Raw genomic sequence first — 25,287 nt, forward strand, 5'->3', positions numbered from 1 at the left:
TTAAAGGGCAGAAAGCCCTGTGTTCCAGCTAAATCTCTGCATGAATGCTTTCTAAGGCAGGCTTGCAAATGAATTGGCCAGCGTTCTGTTACAGTTCATAAGTAAGAGTGAATGACCCCATCTAATGTGATCATGTGACAAAACTGGCTATAGTTAATGAATCTTATTACCCCAAGAACCAGGGAGAAACCAGTCAGTCTGCAAATAACATAGGAAGAAACAACAGCAGCATCAAAGGCAGCTACATCTATACCTTAAAACTGGAGACTGCAGCATTGTAAGATCTTCAAGCCTGTTCAAGTCCATCAATACAGAAAGCCAACCTAATAATAAGACTACAAGCAACTGGCTTTATGACCTGTTGAAAAGTCCACCTCTTCAAGGGAATCCTGCAACAACTTTAATATAGGACTTTGATTATTGAATCCACTTAGATTACACTTATGGAGTGAAAGCATCTTCTTCATCAGGCATGCAACACATGCTTTCTTTCAAGACAAGCCAAACGTGTGAAATACGAACTACCCTTGTTACTAACTTGTAAGAGTGCACTATTCCCTCTAACTTATTTTCCTCGTATATGTGTCTAAGTGTCTGAGTGAGTGATATAGTGTTATCTTTTCAGGGTGAACATGTAAATTAATAATCCTCTTTATTTAACCCCATGAAAGCTTGCTGCTGGTTATCCAATTGACTAAACACTCAGGGCTTAGGAAGCACACAAATCTTCCTCTTCAAACAAAAGCTGATTAAGGACAGTAAAGGAAAGGTAACAGGGCTTCATTTCTCTCGCTTCTCTGCCTGTAGCAGAATGCTGGCCAATTCATTTGCAATCCTCCCTCAGAAAGCCTGCATGCAGATTTTCAGCTGTAACACAGGACTTTCTGCCCTTTAAATATAATGCCTTCTCCTGCATGGGGATCAGGTGATATGGACTTGCCGACATCTGAGCCGCCCTCACTGGCAAGCCCATGTCACCCCTACCCATGAGCTTGCTGCCATGTGATTGAGTAGATTCCCGACTACTTCCAGGCCTCAGCGATGGTAGGACTAAATCGAGCTCTATGGAACAGAAAGCAACGAGTGTGGCAAATAGTAGTTTTTCAGACTGGAGGGTAGTGTACAGCAGTGTAATCCAGGGGTCAGTGTTTGTATCACTGCTTTATTGACATATATTTAATGAACTGGACTTGTTTATATAGAACATAATTCCAAAGTTTTCAGATAACATGAAACTCGTAAATGTACTGAACAGCTAGGAGGATGGTAACTGACTTCAGGTGGACATAATCTTTGAAAGTGACAAGACAAATTGAAAAGGCTGTTTAAAAGAAACACCTTTCAGAGCCTGCTCCTATTTTCATCAATGTTGATACAATCGCATGTCATTGAATAGTGAACAGGAGTCAAAACTCTTAATGGAGTTTCCCTCTCTGGACGAATTGTGCTAAGCTCACACTGCCCTAGCTGAGACTAGCTAACCAGGGAACTCAATCTGGAACCTTTGTGGGATTTAGTGTACTTTTGATATGACAATACCTTTACTCACTGGGCCAGCAAGAGACCTGTCATTCAAAGCAAGCTTATTGCTATTTGATTTTTTATGTGCTTGTAGGCACATCTATGCTTATAAATTCAAGTTAAGGATAGGACCAGGCCCTAAGGTGTTAAATACAAAAAATACTGCGGATCGTTCTATAGTTCTATGGATGCTGGAAATCTGGCAGCATCAATGGAGAAGGAGTTATTATTTCAGATTGATGGCCTTTCATCAAAACTATTCCGTTAAATGTCCTTTACTATTAATGAGGATAGATGTGGGTATCCTTACTTATAATTTACTCCTCAAATCAGTAGGTTCAGAACATTGAATGTCAGATGTCGCAATTTTATTAAGTGTACAATAATTACAAGACCCACTTGAAGTGCAAGTAACATCAACTGGGGATTTATCATCAAAAGCAGATAAAAGGATGCTCCAAAGATGAAGCTATCACAATAAACTAGTGCTAAAGGAGGCCTTCAGTTATTTATTTTCAAATGTATTTGTCTCTTCCACTGTATAAAAGTTTGACTTCAGTGAACATAGTTGTTTTATAATGCTGAAGTATCAGTTGCAAAAATTGTTAGATGTTCAACAAGTCATCTTTCTGTCACAGAGTGTTCTGATTACATGGACGAAAGGTTTCAAAGCAAGTGGAGTGGAGGGCTCAGATGTGGTGAAGCTGCTACGCAAGGCCATCGACAAGAGGGGGGTACGTTTAATCCCGAATAAGATAAGAAAAACTATTGTGTCCTTACTCTGATTTGCTGTTTCCAACACTGTTGCATTGAAATGGACACTGAGGCAAGAATTTCAAGAAACATAATGACAGGGCTGATGTCACTAATTTAGGATCAAACTATTGATTGAATGATATAACTGCTCATGATCCTAATCCCATGCATTAACTTTGTCAGATATAATTCCATGGACACCAGTCATGTTCTGGTACCTAGCCCCTTTTTTAATTCATTCAAGGATGTGGGCTTCACTGGCTAAGCCAGCATTTATTGCCCATCCCTAGTTGCCCTTGAGGAGGCGGTGGTGAGCTGCCTTCTTGAACCGCTGCAGTCCATGTGGTGTAGATGTACCCACAGTGCTGTTAGGGAGGGAGTTCCAGGATTTTAACCCAGCCCACTCTTCAACTATCGCCCTAGAGGCTTTTTGATTGTGGGAGCACACAGAATCACAGAATGGTTACAGCACAGAAGAAGGCCATTCAGCCCATCCTGTCTGTGCTGGATCTCCAAATAAGCAGTTCACCTAGTATCACTCCCATGGCTTCTCCTTGTGATCCTGCAAATTCTTCCTTTTTAGTTAATCCATTTCCTTCTGGAATGCCTTGAGTGACCCTGCCTCGTTTTCAGACAGGGCATTCCAGATCCTAACTACTCACTAGGTGAAAAGGTTTTTCCTCATGTCGCCATTGCTTCTTTTGCCAATTACCTTAAGTCTTTACCCTCATGTTTTCGATCCTTCCACCCAATGGGAACAGTTTTTCGTTATCTACTCTGTCCAGGTTCCTCATGGCTTTGAACACCTCTATCAAATCTCCTCTCAACCTTCTCTTCTCCAAGGAAAACAGTCCAAATTTCTCCAATCTATCTATGTAGCTGAAGTTCTTCATCCCTGGAAACATTCTCGTGTTTCCACGAACATTTCCACGCACTCTGTAATGCCTTCACATCTATACAATATTCCAGTTGATGCCGAACCAATATTCCATACAATTTTAGCATAACTTCCTTGCTTTTGTATTCTATGCCCCTATTAATAAAGCTTTATTAACCATGCTTTCAACCTGTCTTTTCACCTCCAATAATTTATGCACGTGTTCATTGAGGTCCCTCAGCTCCTGCACCCCTTTGGAATTGTACCATTCGTATTGTTTCTTTTTATCCTTCCTACCAAAATGAATCAGTTCACACTTGCCGGCGTTAAATTTCATCTTCCACTTCCCACTCATTCCAACAAGCTATCAATGTCCTTTTGAAGTTCTACTGTATCCTCCTTTCAGTTAACAATACTTCCAAGTTTTGTATCATCCGCAAATTTTGAAGTTTTGCTCTGTACAACAAGGTCTATGTCATTAATAAATATCAGGAAGAACAGGAGTCCTAACACCAATCCCTGGGGAACTCCACTGTAAATCTTCATCCAGTCCAAAAAGCATCCATTAAACATTACTCTCTGTTTCCTGTCATTTAGCCAATTTTGTATCCATGTTGCTACAGTCCCTTTTACGCCATTTCTATTTTATACTAACTTTATATGGAACTTTATCAATTGCCTTTCAAAAGTCCATGTACGCCACAGCAATAACATTACCCTCATTAAAACTTTTTGTTACCTCATCCAGCAAGTTAGTTAAACACAATTTTCCCTTAACAAACCTCTGCTGGCTTTCCTTAATTAACCTGCATTTGCCCAAGTGACTATTCATTTTGTCCCGAATTATCATTTCTAGAAGCCACTAACGAGACTGGTCTGTAGTTTCTAGACTTATTCTTACACCCTTTTCTGAACAAGGGTGTAAGATTTGCAATTCTCCAGTCTTCTGGCACCACCCCTGAGGCTAAGGAAGGCTGGAAAATTATGGCCAGTGCCTCCACAATTTCCAGTCTCACTTCCCTCAGTATCCTTGAATGCGTCTCATCCGGTGTTGTGCCTTATCGACATGAAGTACAGACAGCCTATCCAGTACCACCTCCTTATCAATTTTAAACCCTTAAACTGTCTGAACGATCTCCTCTTTCACAATGATCTGGGGAAATGATCTTTGATAAAGACTGATACAAAGTATTAATTTAATATCTCACCCATGCCCCCTGCCTCCAAGCGTCAATCCACTTTCTGTACCCTAATTGACCCCACTCTGCTTTTTACCATCCTTTTACTACTTATATGCCTATGGAAGATGCTAGGATTCCCTTTTATGTTGTCTGCCAGTCTCTTTTCATACTCTCTTTGCTTCTCTTATTTGCTTTTCAATTCCCTCTGAACCTTCTACATTAGTCTGGTCCTCAGTTGTATAATCCACCTGATGTCTGTCCTAAGCACGTTTTTTTTCTTCATCTTAATCCCTTTATCTTTTGTCATCCAGAAAGATTTCCCCTGCATGGAATATACCTTGACTGTGCCCAAACTATCTCTTCGTTAAAAGCAGTCCATTGTTCAATTGCAATTTTGCCTGGCAACCTTTGATTCCTATTTATCTGGGTCAGATCCATTCTAACCCCACTGAAATTGTCTTTCCCCCAGTTAACTACTCTTCCTCTGGATTGTGCCTTGTCCTTCTCCATAGCCAACCTAAACCTTATGATACAATCGTCACTGTTCCCTAAATATTCTCCTTCTGACGCTTGAACCAGTTGGCCCACTTCATTCCAAAGAATCTGGTCTAGCAGTGCTTGCCTTCTCGTTGGACTGGAAACATACCGATGTAGAAAATTCTCCCAAACGCATTCTAGGAACTCTATACCTCTCTGTCCTTTATACTGCTACTATCCCAGTCTATATTCAGATAATTAAGGTTCCCCATTATAACTGCTCTATCATTCTTGCACCTCTCTGTAATTTCCTTGTAAATTTGTTCTTCTACATTTTTCCCGCTGGTTGGTGAAATTTAGGAAAGATGTCAAGGCTTTAGAGAGAATGCAGAGGCGATTTCCTAGAATGGTTGCAGAGCTGAAGGACTTCAGTTAGTGGAGAAGCTGGGGTTGTTCTTAGAGGAGAGGTGGGTATGAAGAGATTTGATAGAGGTAGACAAAATCATGAATGGTTTTGATAGAATAAATAAGGAGAAACCATTTTTCAGTGGCAAAAGGTGGATAACCAGAGAAATCAGATTTAAGGTGATTGACAAGAGAACAAGAGGTATTCATGCATACACTAAATTGTGATGATCTGGAATGTACTGCTTGAAAGGTGTTGGAAGTTTATTCAATTGTAACTTTGAAAAGAGAATTGGATAAATATTTAAAAGGATAAAAACTACAGAGCTGTGGGGAACGAGGAGGGGAATGGGACTAATTGGGTGGTTCTTTCAAAGAGCCAGCACAGATATGAGGGGATGAAGATCTTTATCAGTGTTGTATTATTCTATGATTCTATCACCATTAGACTGGCTCTTATTGATTTGACAGTATCTGGCAGGGTGCATTTTGGGAGAAATGTAAATATCTCCTATCCGGCAAGAGACATCAGACTCTCCTTCTTGTTGGGATGATCCCATAGTCCTGTTGATGGATGGTCACAGAATGGGGAGTCACAAAAATAACTTGCATTTATATAACACCTTTAATTTAGTCAAGTATCACAAAGAGCCCTATGGGAGCTTAAGCAAACAAAACTTTACACTGAGCCACATATTAGGACTGGTGACCAAAAACTTAGACAAAGAGGTGGGTTTTAAGGAGTGCCTTATGGAGGATATTTCTGAATCTTGGGAATTCTCTGCTGCAGAGGCTTGGGGATGCTCAGTCGTTGAGTATATTCAAAACTGAGATCAGTAGATTTTTGAACTCGAGGGGAATTGGGATTTGGGAATCAGGTTGGAAAGTGGAGCTGAGGGCCAAGATAAAATGGCAGAGAAGGCTCGACTAGCAATATGGCCTATTCTCGCTTCTACTTGTGTTGTTTTTAATGAGAGTGAGAGGTGGAAAGCTTTGAGGAGGGAATTCTAGAGCTCAGGGCTGAGGGACCTGGTGGGACGGCTGCCAATAGTGCACTGAAATAAATCAGGAAGTGCAAGATGCCAATATTGGAGAAGCACAGAGATTCAAAGGGTTGTTTTGCTGGAGAAGGTTATGGAGATAGGGATGGGTGAGGCCATGAAGGGACTGCCATACCTTCTGACAGCATGGAATCATCTGTCAGATATAAATTAACATTGCTTTAGTGAAATACAAAATAAACTTGCAAATCAGAAAGTGATCAGCTGTGTGTTCAACATACTGAATGAATTTCAGGGGATTGTGTTAATGCTGTTTAAGGAGATAATTTTAAGTTCTTCTCTACCCTGGGGTACAGTTTCGCAGCTGGCAGCAACCTCCAGTAATTTATTCAATGGACATTCTTCATATGCCAGCCAAGTCAATGAGGGTCACTGGACCGTCCTACCACAGAAAGCACCACAGTGAAGCTGGAACTTGTCCTCACCAGCATCCACATTGGTGTCCATTCCGAGTGTTGCTGGAATATGATTGAGAGTAGGACACTGGGCAAGTTTTACTCCCTAACCTGGGGCGCTGGGGCTGGTTCTTATGGCTGAGATCCATATAAGTCAGGGGTGAATGGAGGCTTTTCTCCACTGTCAGACTCCACGATCAGCCATGCAACCCCATCAATTGCTGACTACATTCTCCTCCTGACTGAGGCATAGGCCCAACATAATTATTTTATTTTGGTTCACGTTAACTCAGAAGACAACCTCTATTAACCTCATGATGTGCTGGGAATTTGTAGAGGGTGAGGTGGGATTTCATACAGTTAGGAGAGGGCAGATGAAGGAGACTGGTTTAGATGGGCTGGGTGATCTCCTGGGCAATGTCACAGCCAGTGAGGAAACATGTTTTAATTCAGTGGCTCCCTTCATTATGAATGGGCACTGCATGAGAACCGCTTGTAGCTCGTTTAGATCTAGTCTGGCCTTTCAGCCACGTGCTCAATGTTTGTGCAGGCTCTGAAAGATTCAGCCTAGGGGTCCCAGAGACCATAGAACCATAGAAAAGTTACGGTGCAGAAAGAGGCCATTCAGCCTAGTCTGTGCTGGCCAAAAAAGAGAAAAAAGAAACTCGCTGCTCATTTTAATCCCACTTTCCAGCACCTGGTCTGTAGCCTTGCAGGTTGCAGCACTTCAGATACAGATCCAGGTACCTTTTAAATGAGGTGAATGTTTCAGCCTCAACCACCAGTTTAGGCAGTGAATTCCAGACATGCCCTCTAGGTGGAAAGGTTTTTCCTCATGTCCCCTCTAATCCTTCCTCCAATTACCTTAAATCTATGCCCCCTGCTAATTGACCCCTCAGCTAGGGGAAACAGGTTTTTCCTGTCTACCCTATCCAGGCCCCTCATAATTTTGCACACCTCAATTAGGTCACCCCTTAACCTCCTCTGTTCTAAGGAAAACAACCCCAGCCTATCCAATCTCTCCTCATAGCTGCAATTTCCAAGCCCTGGCAACATTCTTGTAAATCTCCTCTGCACTCTCTCCAAAGCAATTATGTTCTTCCTGTGATGTGGTGACCAGAACTGTACACAAAATTCCAGCTGTGGCCTAACCAGCGTTTTATACAGTTCCAGCATTACACCCTGCTTTTATATTCTATACCTTGTCCAATAAAGGAAAAGATTTCATTTGCTTTCTTGACCACCTTGTCCACCTGTCCTGCTACCTTCAAGGACATGTGAACATGCACCTCAAGGTGTCTCACTTCCTCAACCGCTCTTAATAACTTCCCGTTTGAGTATTCCCTTGCTTTGTTTGCTCTCCCCAAATGCTTTACCTCACACTTTTCTGGACTGAATTCCATTTTTCCATTGAGCACAGGCATGCCTCGGACCCGCTAATCAAGGGCAGGCAACTGATGTGCTTCAGCCAACACAATATCGATCCCTGTGTGTTGTAATTTATCTATAAATTAACTATTTTCCTGAATTGGTTTGATGGCTGAGAGTTGTTTTCTTTCTTCCCAAGGACTATGACGTGGATATCATGGCTGTGGTGAATGACACTGTTGGCACCATGATGACCTGTGGGTTTGATGACCAGCGCTGTGAAGTTGGCCTCATTATAGGTAAAGACTTTTAATAACTTTTGGGTGTGCTATTGGGTATGGCAATGAGTCATACATGCCAGAAAATCCCAGATTTGATTCCTGGGCTGACTTCAGCTGGGAAACAAGCAGGGGATTACTTAAGAAATAAAAGCCGTGACCTGATGACACAGTCCATGGAGTTAGATGAGCGGCAAGGCTGGGAGAGACTTGTGCTGTCTGCTGCTGGAGATAACTGGCGAGAAATGGCCAAGCTAACGTAAAAAACATCTTCCTTTTCGACCTCCTTGTGAGGTAGCAAGTGCAGAAATCTTTGGTTCTCCGTGCCCTGGTCTCCCCTGATTGCAAGGAAATGGCCAGCCCTGATTGCATTGGAATTAACCCCAACCCCAATACTTGAGCACAAGGGAACCCCCAAATCTCTGGAATGTCCACAAACCTCTGAGTGCAAGGGAATCCCCCCCCAGTCCCTGAGGGTGAGGAGATCCCTCCCCCAGTCCCCGAGCACGAGGGGATCCCCCCCCAGTCCCTGAGCACGAGGGGATCCCCCCCCAGTCCCTGAGCATGAGGGGATCCCCCCCCAGTCCCTGAGCACGAGGGGATCCCCCCCCCAGTCCCCGAGCACGAGGGGATCCCCCCCCCCAGTCCCCGAACACGAGGGTATCCCCCCCAGTCCCCGAGCACGAGGGTATCCCCCCCAGTCCCCGAGCACGAGGGTATCCCCCCCAGTCCCCGAGCACGAGGGGATCCCCCCCAGTCCCCGAACACGAGGGTATCCCCCCCAGTCCCCGAGCACGAGGGTATCCCCCCCAGTCCCCGAACACGAGGGTATCCCCCCCCAGTCCCCGAGCACGAGGGTATCCCCCCCAGTCCCCGAGCACGAGGGTATCCCCCCCAGTCCCCGAGCACGAGGGTATCCCCCCCAGTCCCCGAGCACGAGGGGATCCCCCCCAGTCCCCGAGCACGAGGGGATCCCCCCCAGTCCCCGAGCACGAGGGGATCCCCCCCAGTCCCCGAGCACGAGGGGATCCCCCCCAGTCCCCGAGCACGAGGGGATCCCCCCCAGTCCCCGAGCACGAGGGGATCCCCCCCAGTCCCCGAGCACGAGGGGATCCCCCCCAGTCCCCGAGCACGAGGGGATCCCCCCCAGTCCCCGAGCACGAGGGGATCCCCCCCAGTCCCCGAGCACGAGGGGATCCCCCCCAGTCCCCGAGCACGAGGGGATCCCCCCCAGTCCCCGAGCACGGGGGGATCCCCCCCAGTCGCCGAGCACGGGGGGCTCCCCCCCAGTCGCCGAGCACGGGGGGCTCCCCCCCAGTCCCCAAACACGAGGGGATCCCCCCCAGTCCCCGAGCACGAGGGGATCCCCCCCAGTCCCCGAGCACGAGGGGCTCCCCCCCAGTCCCCGAGCACGAGGGGCTCCCCCCCAGTCCCCGAGCACGAGGGGCTCCCCCCCAGTCCCCGAGCACGAGGGGCTCCCCCACAGTCCCCGAGCACGAGGGGCTCCCCCCCAGTCCCCGAGCACGAGGGGATCCCCCCCAGTCCCCGAGGGAAGGGCCATACCCCTAGTCCTCTTATGCAAAGGAATCCTTCCCACACTTGAGCAGGAGAGAATTCTCCCCCCCCACAAAGTCTCTGAACACGAGGGACCTTCCCAAGTTCCCATGAGGGAACACCCCCCTGCATACCCAAATAGAAGGGAACCCCACCAATCCCCATGCATGAGGGAGTCACATCCTCCTTCCCTGGTCAGCAGCACATATTTGCCCTCGAACCCCTTCCTTCCACTCACTGACTACCATGGACTCTCCCCAAAGGTCTCCTGCTGCAGCCGCCTGCTACCAAATTCCTGCTGCCATCTTCCAGCCTGTCACTGGTCAGAAGGTCAGGAATTGTTATTTATCTGAAGCCCAAATTTCTGGTCTCTGGAATCTTGAGTGTGCTGCCCCCTCCCAGGCTGACGTGCACTGTTCCTGCTGGTGATCAGGACACAGAAAGAATGATGATATGAGTTGCTTATCAAAGGGCAGCTGGTGTCTGTGATTTTTTTTTTTTACCCCATCTAGAGTCAGCACTGGCAGGAGCACAGAAACTTCGAACTTGTTTCTAAAAATAGCTGGTTCTGAGCTGATAACTATTCTGTTTTGATCGACACGCAGGCACTGGCACTAATGCTTGTTACATGGAGGAACTAAGACATATAGACTTGGTGGAAGGAGATGAAGGACGGATGTGCATTAACATAGAATGGGGAGGTTTTGGAGATGATGGTTCACTGGAATCTATCAGGACTGAATTTGATCGGGAAATAGATCGTGGTTCTCTCAATCCGGGAAAACAGCTGTAAGTTCTCACTTTTACATTTGTTTATTAACTCTAAAGCTGCTGCCTCAGGGTGGAATTTCCCTGGACTAAATGCCAGGAAGGTACCTCCAACTTACCGGGCTGTTAGTGCCGGACTTCCTGCTAGTTCTGTGTTTTTCTATTGGACGGCCAAACGGGTGGTGATGGGATAATGTTAATGAGGGAAAGTTAGCCCCACTTCTGATTTGTCTCTTCTAGGGCAATGTAGATCAGTCCTTTCAGGACATCCTGAGGTTGTGAAAGGTACTTTGGAAAATGTCAGTCTTTCTTTTCTTTCCAGAGAGCTTCCCAGCTAGAGTTAGGCCGTGAAAGGTGCAGGGTTCTGGCCATGACGTTGGGACAGAGAGGGTGATTATTTCTTTTCAAATCAGTCCCCATTTTAATGCTGGCTTGATTTTAGTTTGCAATTTGCCAGTGCTACAAATTTCAGGCACTGAATACCACGAGCACAAAATTAAATGATATGTCGTTTGACTTGCAAAGCCAGAGAATTTAGGCATTTTACTAATGTCCAACCACAGGAGAATTTGATATTGAATTATTAGGAAGCAAGACATATGAGCTCATATCTGTATAACTTGTTGGTTCAGGTTTGAGAAAATGATCAGCGGGATGTATATGGGAGAACTCGTGAGGCTCATTCTCGTAAAGATGGCCAAAGAAGGGCTACTTTTTGAAGGAAACATCACACCAGAACTTCTTACCAAAGGCAAATTGGAAACAAAGCATGTATCTGCCATCGAGAAGTAAGTAGTACTTTGAGCAATATTAATTCCATTACAGGGTAGCACATTCTTAGGATCAGGCTCGAATAGTGTGGATAATGTACCATTTTCACCACCTCCACTTCTTCCTTGCTCCTGTTGGACTACAGCTCCACAGGGATTTTTCCTAAGGCTAAGGTAGAATATGTGGACAGGCTAATGGACTGTGGGAGTTGGGCCTTAGCCCATCCCTTCCCAGTGTTCGGAGGGAAGTTTCCTTTAGCATAAGGCTGATAAATTTGCTGTTTGGGCAATATTCTGATATCAGGCAGCCAGTGGGAGCCCTGCTGGCTGCCTTGCAGGTTAGAAAATCACAGGTGGAGTGATGTGTATGATATCCTGGCATTTGCCAGATGCTGTGAGACCTGCTGAGTGTTTCCAGTATTTTGGTTTTCTTCAGCTACTTGTCCTGGCTCTAGACATACAGGTCAGAATTTTCCAGCCCTTCCGGTCCAGCCGATGTGAATGGAGATTTCATTGGCTCGCCAGCCCCGCCACGGCAGGGGCTGGAAAATTCCGGCCACATAGCCTGTTTTGAGCCGAAAGCGGAGGGTGAAAAATGCTGGGTTTTATACCATTGAAAGAGGGGAGGGGGGGAAGTATAAAAGGGATGGTCTGGAATAGGGTAGAGAGCAGGAGAGATGAAAAAAAAGATGTCATGGAACAAAAGGCAAAGGGGTTGGTAATGATTGTACTAAAGAGACAAAGCATTTGTCCCAGGTGAATGTAAATGCCAGAATAATACACTTCTCTCCGAAAGCAAAACATGAAAAACAAGATTCAAACTAGCACATGGTAGAAAAACTGAATCAAAAAGGGGGACAGAGTTTGTGGTCTGAATTTGATGAACTCAATGTTGAGTCCAGAAAGCTGTTCTAATCGGAAGGTGAGGTGTTTTTCCTCAACCTTATGTGAACTTCACTGGAACGGTGCAGCAGGCCGAGGACAGAAATGTGAGCATGAGAGCAATGTGTTGAATTAAAATGGCAAGCAACCAGTAGCTTGAATCGTACTTGCAGACTGAGCAGAGGTGTTCCACAAATCAGTCATCCTTATCTGTATTTGGTCTCTCCGCTGTAAAGGAGGCTGCATTATGAGTCTTGTAAGGCCTTTAAAGAAATTTGGATGATTGCTTAGTCAAAAGCCAATGAAAGGATCCCCATATAATTTGTACCTCAAGGAATATATGGATATTAAGGAGAACTAAAGTAAATTCTGGAGGGCTGTGGCATACCTTTTGGGTTGGTCCCAGGAAAAGCGGATAAACCTTCAAGTTTCCATAAGGGAACTCTTGGAGGAAAGTAAAAAGTCAAACTGAGTTTATTGCAAAAGACAACAGTTTTAAGTTAGTGGTGCCTGCTTTGTTTTTTTTAAATATATATAATAAAGTTTGTATTTGTTTAAAAACATGAAATCTTATGGCGTGGTTCTGTCAATTAATTGCTGGATGTTCGGATTTCTTCATTAAATGTTAACAGTCCCAAACAGGATTGTAACAATTTGTTTTACAGAAATAAAGGAGGTTTGGTAAAAGCTAAGGACATTCTGACACGCCTGGGCCTGGAGCCATCAGAGGAGGATTGCATTGCTGTACAGCATGTTTGTACGATTGTTTCTTTCCGCTCAGCCAATCTGTGTGCTGCTGCCCTTGGAGCCATCTTGACCCGACTCAGAGATAATAAAGGGGTGCCACGGCTCCGGACCACAGTGGGAATGGATGGATCACTCTACAAGATGCATCCACAGTAAGTCATTGCTATCGCACGCCTTCCATAATTCTAAAATCTGATTTGAACTGCACAGTCTGTCTTCAGTAGTGAGTAGCTGACAACTTTAAGGAATGAAAACCCAGTCCGTTTTCCAAGTCCTGCATTTAAAACCAAGTGGTGCATGTCTGAGTGGGACAGTTTTATCTTCACAAGCATGAGAACAAATCAGTCTTGCACATCCACTGAGTCGTTCTAAAAACACCTGATTCAAAATCAGATTCATCTCCTATATTATCTCTCATAGTGTGTAATCCTGACACCCTGCTAGGAGCAGGTTTCAGGTCATGGAATAAAAAAAATATATCCATAGGCTCTTGCAACTCATTGATGATGCAGCCATCAAATCCTACTGGTTCAGCTCTATTCCCTCAGAACAGCAGATTCTGGAGGTTAGTTTTGCTTTGTGTTCTTAGGGTTATGAGCATCCATATGACTTTGACCTTATTGGCCAGTCAGTTAGGAAGTGTTTGGTTTCCATCGTTTCAAAATAAGGGGTCTCCCATTTAGACCAGGAGGAATTTCTTCTCTTAGAGGGTGGTTAGTGTTTGGAAATCTCTTCCCCAGGAATAGGCCATTCGGCCCCTCAAGCCTTTTCTGCCATTCAGTAAGGTCATGGCTGATCTAATTATGGCCTTAACTCCACTTTCCTGCCTGTCACCATAACCCTTGAATCCCTTGTAGATCAAAAGTCTGTCTAACTCAGCCCTGAATATATTAAAAGACTGTTCGCTGAGGAAGAGAAATCCAGGCACAGATAGCCAAGTGAAGATATGATGTGGCAATAACGAGACCTGCTTCAAAAAAGGGCAGGACTGTGAACTAAATATTTCTGGATGCAAAGTTTTCACAAAATATAAGGAAGGAAAGAAAGGAGGAAAGGGGTGGCAGTATTGATGAGAATATTACAGTGCTGGAGAGAGGATGTCCTGGAGAGGTCAAGGACAAAATCTATTTAGTTAAAACTAAAGAATAATAGAACTATCATTACACCACGGGGGCACCAACTAGAGAGAAAGAAAAAGTGGAACAAATTTCGAAAACGGCAATTTGGGACAAAATTAACAATTACTTGGGTAAATGCCAATTAATTAAGGAAGGATTTGTTAAGGGCATATCCTAGTTAACTAACTTGCTTGAGTTTTTTGATGAGAATAATGTGTTGTACATGGACTTCCAAAGGGCTTTTGATAAAGTGCCACATAAGAAGTTTGTCAGCAGAGTTAAACCCAATGGAATTAAAGGTACAGTGGCTGCATGGATTTTAAGTTGGTTGAGTGACAGGAAACAGTAGTGGTGAGCAGTTGTTTCTCAGATTTGGAAGAAGGATGTCACATTTCCCTAAAGTGGTCCGTGAACTAAGAATTTGTATGTACGCGCATGTAGCCCCCTTTTCATTTATGAGTGATTCTATTTAAAAATAACCCAGTAGAGAAGCTGTAGTCTTAAATAAGATAAAGGTTAGTTTATTACAAAACTGCTGCTGAAAGTTATTTAGGTAAAAGTGATAAAGTTATTAACTAACATATAGTTACAAAGATTAAAATGCAGATAAAGGGAAAAAAGATGCTTAAAGATGAGGTTTCGAATCAGTCTCTGTGAGATATTGTTACACGCCTGTTGCTTGAGTTCCTTCTTTCTGAAGTAAAGGGGCTGAAACTTGAGGTTCAGCTATGATAGTTTCTGTAGTCTACTATTCAGAGGTTTGCCTTTTCAGGTGGACTCAGTGGGTCAGCAGGTTTTTGGGAGAAAGGGAAGGTTTCCTATTCCTCACTAATTCTGCGGTTATGGCACTTGAAAATTACCTGGAGTCTTTCGGCAGAGCAGCAGTTGGTTTCTTAATATCTTCCTCTTTGTCCTCCCTTGGCCAAGAACCCTCTCTGTTGTTGTTTTTCAGAGTTCTTTCTGGGGCTCTGCATACAAAAGTGGCTGTTCTCAACCAGACTTTATACAATTTCAAAACTTAAAATGGCTGCTATCCCAAACTGTCCAATCATCGTTTTGTGTGGCACTATCACTGTGCTAAATAGGATAGATTTTGAACAGATCTAGCAACTCAAGACTGGGCATTCATGAGGCACTGTTGGGCCATCAGCAGCAGCAGAATTGTACTTAACCACAATCTGTGACCTCATGGCCCAGCATATCCCCGACTCTACCATTACCATCAAGCCAGAGGATCAACCCTATTTCAATGAAGAGTATAGGAGGGCATGCCAGGAGCAGCACCAGGCATACCTAAAAATGAGGTGTCAACCTGGTGAAGCTACAACACAGGACTACTTGCATGCCAAACAGCATAAGCAGTAAGCAATAGACAGAGTTAAGCGATTCCACAACCAACGGATCAGGTCTAAGTTCTGCAGTCCTGCCACATCCAGTCGTGAATGGTGGTGGACAATTAAACAAGTAACATTCACACCACACAAGTCACAGGCAATGACCATCTCCAACAAGAGAGAATCTAACCATTGCCCTTGACATTCAATGGCATTACCACCACTGAATCCCCCACTATCAACATCCTGGAAGTTACCATTAACCAGAAGCTGAATTTGACAAGGCATATAACTAATGCGGCTACAAGAGCAGGTCAGAGCCTAGGAATCCTATAGCAAGTTACTCCCCAAAACCTGTCCACCATTTCCAAGGCACCCTCCACTTGCCTGGATGAGTGCAGCTCCAACAACACTCAAGAAGCTTGACATCATCCAGGACAAAACATTCCACTTGATTGGCACCACATCCACAAACATTCACTCCCTCCCACCACCGATGCACAGTAGCATTAGTGTGTACCATCTACAAGATGCACTGCAGGAATTCACAAAGCCTCCAACAGCACCTTCCAAACCCATGACTGCTACCACCAGCCAGACAAGGGCAGCAGGCAAAAGGGAACATCACCGCCTGGAAGTTCCCCTCCAGGCCGCTCACCTGACTTGAAAATATATCGCCGTTCCTTCACTGTTGCTGGGTCAAAATCCTGGAACTCCCTCCCTAGCAGTGCTGTGGGTGTACCTACACCACATGGACTGTAGCAGTTCAAGAAGGTAGCTCACCACCACCTTCTCAAGGGCAACTAGGGATGGACAATAAATGCTGGGCTAGCCTGCGACTCCCACATCCCATAACTGAATAATTTTTAAAAATTCTTCACAATAGGTATTGAGTTAACCCTGGTCTGGGGCGGGAGGGGGGGTTGGGCGCGTGGAGGTCATGGGGGGATCATAACCCTTCCATTAATAACCCTTCCATTGTCCTTTTAGCCGAACTAATTAACCTTTTAAATGCCTCAGCCATTAACTTGAATGTTTCCCATTTGCCCAAGTTTGAGGAGATGGGAAAGAACCTTTCTCACCTCCAGGGAAGGCACAATGGCCCATAACTTGCACTCTCCCCAGGTCGGATTTGGGGGCCGCCCCAAATATGCGCTGGGAAATCCCTCTGGCAAGTTCCCAGGCAACAGTTTGCACAGCAATTTCCCAGAAGTGCACATTTCCTCTGGACAATTGTGCTGCGCTGGGAACCATCCAAAAAATGCGGCTTAAATCACAAACTTCGATGGGTCCGCTGGGGTTATACCAATGATTACCCAGAAAAAGTTAGAAGAATTAAAACGTCTTCCAACTTCTGAGTAACTATTGTAAAGATGCAGACCTACTCCACAGGACTCCCCCACACCGTCGGTGCCCCTACCCTCCCCACGGGACTCCCTCCACCTACCCCCTCCTCCTCTTGCTCTCGGACTACCCACCACCCCCGAGCTCAGACCCCACAACCATACACCCCTGCCCGACCTCCGACCCCACCAACACATCCCCCGACATCTGATCCCCTCCACCCCCCCCCCCAACCAAACCAACCTACCATCACCCCCCGACCTCGGGTCTCTTCCCCCGCCACCCAAACAAACTTGTCTCAACCAACCCCTGGACTTCCAACCTCCCCCAGACTTCCGACACCACCCTGCCCCCACCAGACCTCAGACCACACCCCCTACCCGGACCACCCCCAGACCACACCCACCCCCCCCAATACCCAGACACCCCCAAATCCTATCTACTTACCTTAAACACTTACCTTCCCCTGGCCTGTCACTTTTCCTGGCTCTTTAAATTTGCCTGCTTTACGGCAGCAAGTGCTGTAAAATGGGGGCGTGGCCTCCTTGAATACACTGGATCCAGACTTTGCTGGGGCCTGCGAGGAGCCTTTTGATGCAGGCCCCAAGCAGCTCCGGTGAACGGAAGTGGCCACGTTATTTTCAAGACCAGGTAAGTATGTGTTTATTTCTTCTAATTCCTACAGGCCAGCACTTTCCGAAGCTAGTCGGAGGTTATGGTCCAGTGAGTTTCTGTTTCCCATGTGGAAATGCGAACTGAATTTCAAATGTCTTCACATATCTGGATATGACTACCTACAATCCACTGGGAGCCTTCTAGAGCTTGACCACATTGTGGTTGAAAAGTGGTCAGCTTACTTTTGACAGCCACCTTTAAGGCTCCTTGTGTCCATTTGAAAGGGAGATTAGCTTTTTTAGTAAAATCTATAACATCACAACTACACAGTCATGATAAAGTATATGGTGGGATTCCCAGGGGTTGGTGTTAGGATCATTGCTTTTCTTGATCTGTATTAATGACCAGGACTTGTGCGTGCAGGGTACAATTTCAAAATTTGTATTTGAACTGTGTGGATACTGAGAGACTTCAGGACAACATAGATAGGCTTGTGGAATGGGTGGACACATGGCAGATAACATTTAATGTAGAAAAGTGTGAAGTGATAAGAGTTTGGTAAGAACGAGGAAAGGCAATATAAAATAAGGGACAGGTTGAGAAACTGGCTCATAAGGGCATGTGAGATCCTGGGCTTCATAAATAGAGACTTAGGCCTGAACTTTGCATTTGTCGGGCGCGCGAAGTCGGTGGGCCCAGGAGCAGAAGCAGAATCTGTTCCCGGGTGAGATCGTGTTGTCCGCGCAATTTCATGCTGGGTAGCCAATTAAGGCCTGCCCAACATGCAGCACGTCCTCAGGTAGGCCGGAAGAAGCAGGTGGCGGTGCGAGTGAGTTGGGCGCCAGATCCAATGGGGACCCGGCAGGGGCTTTAAAAACTCTGCAGACAGCCAGGGGCTGTGGGAAAGGCTGCGGGGGCGTTCTTCACAGGATCAAAGAAGAAATACCTGAAGTGCTAATGACTTCAGCACCCAGCAGGCATGGAAGTTAGGAGGGCAAGGCAAGTGGGCACTCTGCCCGCCCCGCCTCCCCATTTTACAGATGAGTCCCTGGGCATCCTCATAGAGGAGGTCACTGCCAGGCGTGATATCCTCATCCTCATGCCCAGGGATGGGAAGAGGAGGCAGCTGCATGTCTGAAAGAAGCCATGGGCAGAGGTGGTTGCCCAGGTCAGTGGGCACGATGTGGTGCACCAAACGTGGATACACAAAAGGTTCAACGATCTTCTGCGTTCTGTAAGGATGAGTACAGAGATGGCATGGAAAGGCATGGAGATGTGTATTTGGGTAGCTGTCCCTTATCACCCTCGGGGGTGTAAGAGTGTGAGTGCCAATTTGCATTGAAACTTGCGTTGGTCAGGGCTGGGAGATCTGACCAATTGGCCTCAGTACATTGAAGTGTGAGGTATGCCACTTTGCCGTGCCCCACAACCTGGTTCTCAGGGGGGTCGTCCAGGCTGGAATGGCACTGCAGGGAGGAGGAGCACTAATGATGGAATCTGTTCTTCCCTTTCAGGAGAAGAGAAGCCATAATGTGGCGGAGCACCGAAGAGCGGGTGGTGGGGAGCCCAATCTCCTGGTACTCAGCCGCTACGAGATGGATGCCCTAGAGCTTGAATGCAACACGGTGCTCGTTCCACCGGTCGTGGTGAGACAGGGGTCTCTGAGGAAGGTAAGAGTTCAGTGCACAGATGCGAGAGTGGCAGAGAGAGCAAAATTCATACGGTATTCTCAGCTGAAATGGAGATGACAAAGCACGAATGCTCATTGATCCTCCAATCAAGACAGCACCATGCTGCAGTTCTCCAGTGTCTCATCAGCCCACTCAACACGCACATTGACTATGTGATGTTTGAATGTACTGACATGTTCTCTTCTTCCCACAGATGTCCATCCACAAGAGGCTCCTGGGACCCAAGGACCCCCTTTAACCTCAGAGGAGGACACACTCACACCTGCAAGCATGTTACACCCTCTGTCTGAGCCAGGCACCAGCGCACATTGGTAGGCTTAAGCTTGTTGGCTTGGTGCACAGTGGTGAGGGCACGGCACACTCGCATGAGGAGCTGGCGGAGGCAGAGAGCGGCCTGGGCGCCAGCAGTCAGAGGACTGCTGGAGACCAGGACCATGCTGAGCCTGAGGGAGGTGATGAGCCTCTGAGGTCCTCCATCAGGCAACAGATGCTGGATATCCAGCAGGATGCACGAGGAGATCTGGCGGAGATCCCTGAGGGTCTGCATGCCATGGTCTCCATCATGGAGGAGTGAGTTCTGCATTGACTCTGAGCACCAAGCACACAGTGCCCTCCATTACGAGAGTGGCGACTCCCATAGAAAGGCAGCCCCAGGAACGGATTCAAGGGTTCCTGGGGTTGCGCTCAGAACTGCAAGCCCTCACACAGGCACTGACCTCAGGAGGTCACTGCCAGTGTGAGAGATGGATGAGACACCTAATCTCCCTGTTAGGTGCGTGTCCATCAACCAAGCCCGCAACCATAAGTTTAAGTCACCTTGAGCTCAACACTGGTGACATTGTTTCTGTTCATATTTCAAAACTCTCTTGGTGTGATCATGTTTGTTTCTGGTTTCTTTGAATATTACAGAAACATTGATTTTGTTTTAATGGCCTGAGTATGCATGATGGTTCTTAGGGGGTGGCAGGGACTTTGAACTTTACTGCATAGGCCGCAGTTGGAATTTAGGGTGTTGGGTTTATGCATCACAAATGTCTTGTACGGAGGCAGCGTCCTTGGCATGAGCTGGAATGGATGCCATGGCAGCCTCGGTCTCCTCTGCCTCTGTTCTTGCATGCTGGAGTGGGGTCATGAGCCACCTTTTCAAGGGACAACCCTTGTCACCCAGGAGCCATCCATCCAAACGAACAGGGGCAATGAGCAGCCTTGCTACCTGTAGGATGTAAGCATCATGTGAGCTGTCAGGGCAACAGACACAGACTTGCAAGATCTGTGTCTTGTGGTCGCAGATGATCTGAATGTTCGTTGAATGGAACCCCTTCCGGTTCATGAAGGCTCCGGCTCATCTGCAGACGCCTTGATGCCACATGAGTGCAATCAATGGCACCCTGGATGCGGGAGAAGCCTGCAATCACCGCGAAACTTCTGGTGGACCTTGTCCAACCGATAATGGATGAATGTCATCATCCATCTGAAGAGGGCATCAGTATTGGGCTTGATGCAACTGTGGACAGCAGATTGGGACACACCACGCATCCCCCACTGATCCCTGGAAAGAATCAGTGGCTTGAGGGCCACTGGCATCAGGTGGCCACCCATGAAGTTGGAGGCGATCTCTGGCCCAATCATCTGGCATAAGGTGGTGACAATGTCCCTAGAGAGGTGGATCCTCCTTCGGCACTGGACTTCGGACATGTTGAGGTAGTTGGAGTGCAGCCTGTACACTCTGGCTGCAGGGTAGTGGTGTCTCCTGTGGACCTTTCCACCCTGCACTCCCTGCTGGCCCTGCACCCTCTGTGCCTGCGCCTCTCCTCCCACTGGGACGCTGCCTGCAGTCACTTGGCCTCCTCTCCCTCCTGGCCCTCTCTTCCTCCTCTGAGGAGGTCCCAGCAGCTGAGTATACAATCTCCATGATCAGAAATGCACAAGGCACTGTCTCACTGCACTAAGGGTGCATCCTGCTGAAATCCTCAGACAAAGATGGCAAGAAAAGGTATTCCAAAAGAAAACTATCCAAGCATGGAATGCACCAGAAATGACAGAGAAACTTCTCAAATCACATAAATTTCACAGCAAAATACTCTAACCTAAAGAGACAGAGCCTTTGCTCCGGTGGCCTTTTAACCCAGCCCTGGATGAGAACTTGAGGAAAACGTGTTGGCTACCTGCTCGTGTTGCCCATGCGACAACTGCAAAATCGCACGGGTGACATAAAATTCCTGTTAATTAGTAAATTAATGGCCTTAATTGACCCTTTAAGTGTCAACGGGCTCGCTTCTGATTCCCTTATGTGCCCGCTGACCATAATATCGCTTGCATGCCCAATGATGTCAGGATACTTGGCTCAATGTCTCCGCGCGCAATTTCACACGAGCTCCGGTCCTTGAATTCTGGCCATAGAGTACAAAAGCAACAGGGTTATGTTGAACCTTTACAAAGGACTGTTCAATCTCAATTGGAGTATTGTGTCCAGTATTGGGCACCACACTTCAGGAAGAATATAAAGGCATTAAACAGGGTGCAGAAAAGATTCACGAGTATGGTCCCAGGCATGAGGAACTTCAGATATGCAGATAGATTGGAGAAACTGGGATTGTGCTACTTAGAAAGGCGATGTGATAGAGATTTCAAAATCATGAGGTATCTGGTCAGCTACAAGAGGGGCCTCATGATACTTAAAGGCCAAACACCCAACCAGCTGGTAAGGTAAGTTAGAATAATTTCTACTATTACCAAGTTTCTGGAAGTGTTGTGGAGTGTTTTAAAAAGTGTTGTGGTAAGTTGCTAGATTTTGAAGGAGTTTTGCTGCATCCTCACATGGAGGCCAGAGGATTTGTCTATGAAAAGGCTGCAACAGATGTTGTGGCTGTAGTTGCGTGTCTTTGGGTCTGTAGGATGACAGGGAGATGGAGCAGAAGCTGTAGAGAGAGAAGCTCCACATGATGCCCCCTGCCAAGGTGGAGTTTGACCCCTCCATGCTCCTTGATAGTGTCAGGAATCTGCCTAGCAGGACAGCCAATGCAGCCAGCATCTCAGTATGCACCCCCATCAGCATTCTCTTGTATGAACAAAGAACAAAGAAAAGTACAGCACAGGCGATCATATTGCCCGTCAACTAAAACATTTTGCACTCCTGGGGTCCGTATCCCTCTATTCCCATCCTATTCATGTATTTGTCAAGCTGCCTCTTAAACATCACTATCGTACCTGCTTTCACCACCTCCTCTGGCAGCAAATTCCAGACACTCACTACCCTCTGCGTAAAAAACTTGCCCCGCACATCTCCTCTATAGTTTTCTCCTCTCACCTTAAATCTATGTCCCCTAGTAATTGACTCTTCCACCCTGGGAAAAAGCTTCTGACTATCTACTCTGTCCATGCCACTCATAATTTTGTAAACTTCTATCAAGTCGCCCCTCAACCTCCGTTGCTCTAGTGAGAACAATCCGAGTTTCTCCAACCTCTCCTCATAGCTAATAACCTCCAGACCAGGCAGCATCCTGATAAACCTCCTCTGCACCCTCTCCAATGCCTCCATATCCTTCTGGTAATGTGGCGACCAGAATTGCATGCAATATTCCAAATGTTGCCTAACCAAGGTTCTATACAGCTGCAGCATGACTTCCCAGCTTTTATACTCAATACCCCTGCCAATGAAGGCAAGGCATGCCATATGCCTTCCTGACTACCTTATCCACCTGCGTTGCCACTTTCAGTGACCTATGAACCTGTACACCCAGATCCCTCTGCCCGTCGATGCACTTAAGGGTTCTGCCATTTACTGTATAATTCCTGCCTGTATTAGACCTTCCAAAATGATTACCTCGCATTTGTTCGGATTAAACTCCATCTGCCATTTCTCCGCCCAAGTCTCCAACCGATCTATATCCCGTTGTATCCTTTGACAATCCTCTTCACTATCTGCAACTCCTCCAACCTTAGTGTCGTCTGCAAACTTACTAATTAGCCCAGTTACATTTTCCTCCAAATCATTTACTTATACTACAAACAGCAAAGGTCCCAGCACCGATCCCTGCGGAATTCCACTAGTCACAGCTCTCCATTCAGAAAAGCACCCTTCCACTGCTACCCTCTGTCTTCTATGACCAAGCCAATTCTGTATCCATCTTGCCAGCTCACCTCTGATCCCGTGCGACTTTACCTTCTGTACCAGTCTGCCATGAGGGACCTTGTCAAAGGCCTTACTGAAATCCATGTAGATAACATCCACTGCCCTTCCATCGTCGATCATCTTTGTCACTTCCTTGAAAAACTTGATCAAGTTAGTGAGACACGACCTCCCCTTCACAAAACCATGCTGCCTCTCACTAATACGCCCATTTGCTTCCAAATGGTAGTAAATCCTGTCACGAAGAATCTTCTCCAATAATTTCCCTACCACTGACGTAAGGCTCACCGGCCTGTAATTTCCTGGGTTATCCCTGCTACCCTTCTTAAACAATGGAACAACATTGGACATTCTCCAGTCCTCTGGGACCTCACCCGTAGCCAGTGAGGATACAAAGATTTCTGTCAAGGCCCCAGCAATCTCCTCCCTTGTCACCCCATTGAGGTCCTAATCTGTTTACCCTGTAGCAGAACTCTCCTGCTACCTCATCCTCCATTAAGCTGGCACACAAACTATCCTTGTCCCTGGCCTGGTACCGGCCCACTTGTGTTCAATGATTCACCCCATCTGTTCCCTCCTCTATATGTCCCTCTAAGGTAGTTGCAATGCCAGAATCTGAGCTGGTGGCTGAAAATCTCAGATCAATTGATGGGACCTCTTTATTAGTGCTATTATTGCTCTCGCTCCTGCACTGGGTGCACTGTGGCTGGACAGGCTTGGGAATCTGAAAGCAGGAAAACAGAATGGGGAAAGTTGGGATGAGGGCAGGAAAGCAAGAGCTTCATGGTCACCATCTGTAGCTTGCACATTATGCCATATAGCAGGATGTGCTGAGAGTTGAGATGTGGCATAAGAAATATAATTTTAGCAGTTAATGAATGTGCAAGTGCCAAAAAGTTTGATCAGCGCTGTTTCATTTCAGTGACATGTGACATACTGAAGTAACATCTCAGTGACACAGAGCTTTGTCACAGCCAGTCCACTTTGCAAAATCCCATCTCTTCCATTTGGCTCAGGAGATTCAGGCACCCTTTACTGGCCCCTCTACTTTGCACCCTTTTATTGTGTGCCGCCCTATCCTGGAAAAGGGCGGGAAGAATGTCAGTGATTGTGGAGCACTGTGTTGAGTCATATGACTGCCACAGCTGAATAGCTGTGGTTGCAGTGTAGCTGGGTGTGAGGCTGGCAGCATTGGAATATGTGTGGGTATGGTGTAGTACCCTGATGTAGGTGCTAATCCTTATTGCTGGGGTCTGCTGATGGTTAAATGATGGGGGTGTGGTGTATTGAGCTGTGTGACAGGTTGATGGGGACGAGATGTCAAGTGAAGATGCATTCACTGTGAGGCATGAGACTTCTTGTGGCACTGCTGCCAGGTCCTTGGGACCAGATCCCAACAATTGGCCTCCCTCTCCATCTGCTCCATTCCCTTTTGAGGATGCTATTGGTGGCCTCCTGTCTCGCAGCAAAATCAGGCCTCTCCTTCGTCCACCTCCAACACTAAGGCATCCAGTGGTGCATCCATGGACCTACGAGCCCTCTCTATGCCCTGACGTTCAATTTTCTTTATTCAGCTTTGCAGCAATAAATTTTAGAATCAACCTCCTGTGATTCAGTGCAGTTTTTCTTTAAGAGGAGCAGACTGGACCATATGCTCACTGTGAATGCCGTTCAGCCCCCTGTTGAGTTGTCAGGCAGACAGCAAAGTGTGTCCCACTCAGACCAACACTATAATCGGGTAAATGAGGAGGCGGCACATACTGCCTACATCCACATAACAGCTAGGTCACAAATCTTACACCCAAAAACAATGGTGAAACTTCTAAACCCAAGGACTTTCCAGTAGGAATCTAGCCAATTCTAATAGATATTTTGTACTGTTTGTGTTCTTTCTCTTCCTCTTTGTATCTGCTTTAATCAGGCACTAGATGTATGCGCACTGAGTAAAAATAACTTGCATTTGCCACCAAAGCAGTTTCATCAAATTGATCACAATATGGAAAGCTGCTATTCCCT

General features: G+C 46.5%; 1 protein-coding gene across 1 annotated transcript in view; it reads left to right on the forward strand.

Annotated features, from left to right (window-relative positions):
• hk1 (hexokinase 1) overlaps nucleotides 1-25,287 on the forward strand; it is a 165,800-nt gene that overhangs the window by 70,220 nt on the left and 70,293 nt on the right. The window contains exons 5-9 of the mRNA XM_078565818.1: nucleotides 2,160-2,255; nucleotides 8,241-8,340; nucleotides 10,479-10,662; nucleotides 11,274-11,429; nucleotides 12,959-13,192. Coding sequence (XP_078421944.1) covers nucleotides 2,160-2,255; nucleotides 8,241-8,340; nucleotides 10,479-10,662; nucleotides 11,274-11,429; nucleotides 12,959-13,192 — 770 coding nt within the window. The remainder of the gene's footprint in view (nucleotides 1-2,159; nucleotides 2,256-8,240; nucleotides 8,341-10,478; nucleotides 10,663-11,273; nucleotides 11,430-12,958; nucleotides 13,193-25,287) is intronic.

The sequence above is a fragment of the Cetorhinus maximus genome, chromosome 20 (assembly GCF_964194155.1).
Source record: "Cetorhinus maximus chromosome 20, sCetMax3.hap1.1, whole genome shotgun sequence".
Classification (NCBI taxonomy): Eukaryota; Metazoa; Chordata; class Chondrichthyes; order Lamniformes; family Cetorhinidae; genus Cetorhinus; species Cetorhinus maximus.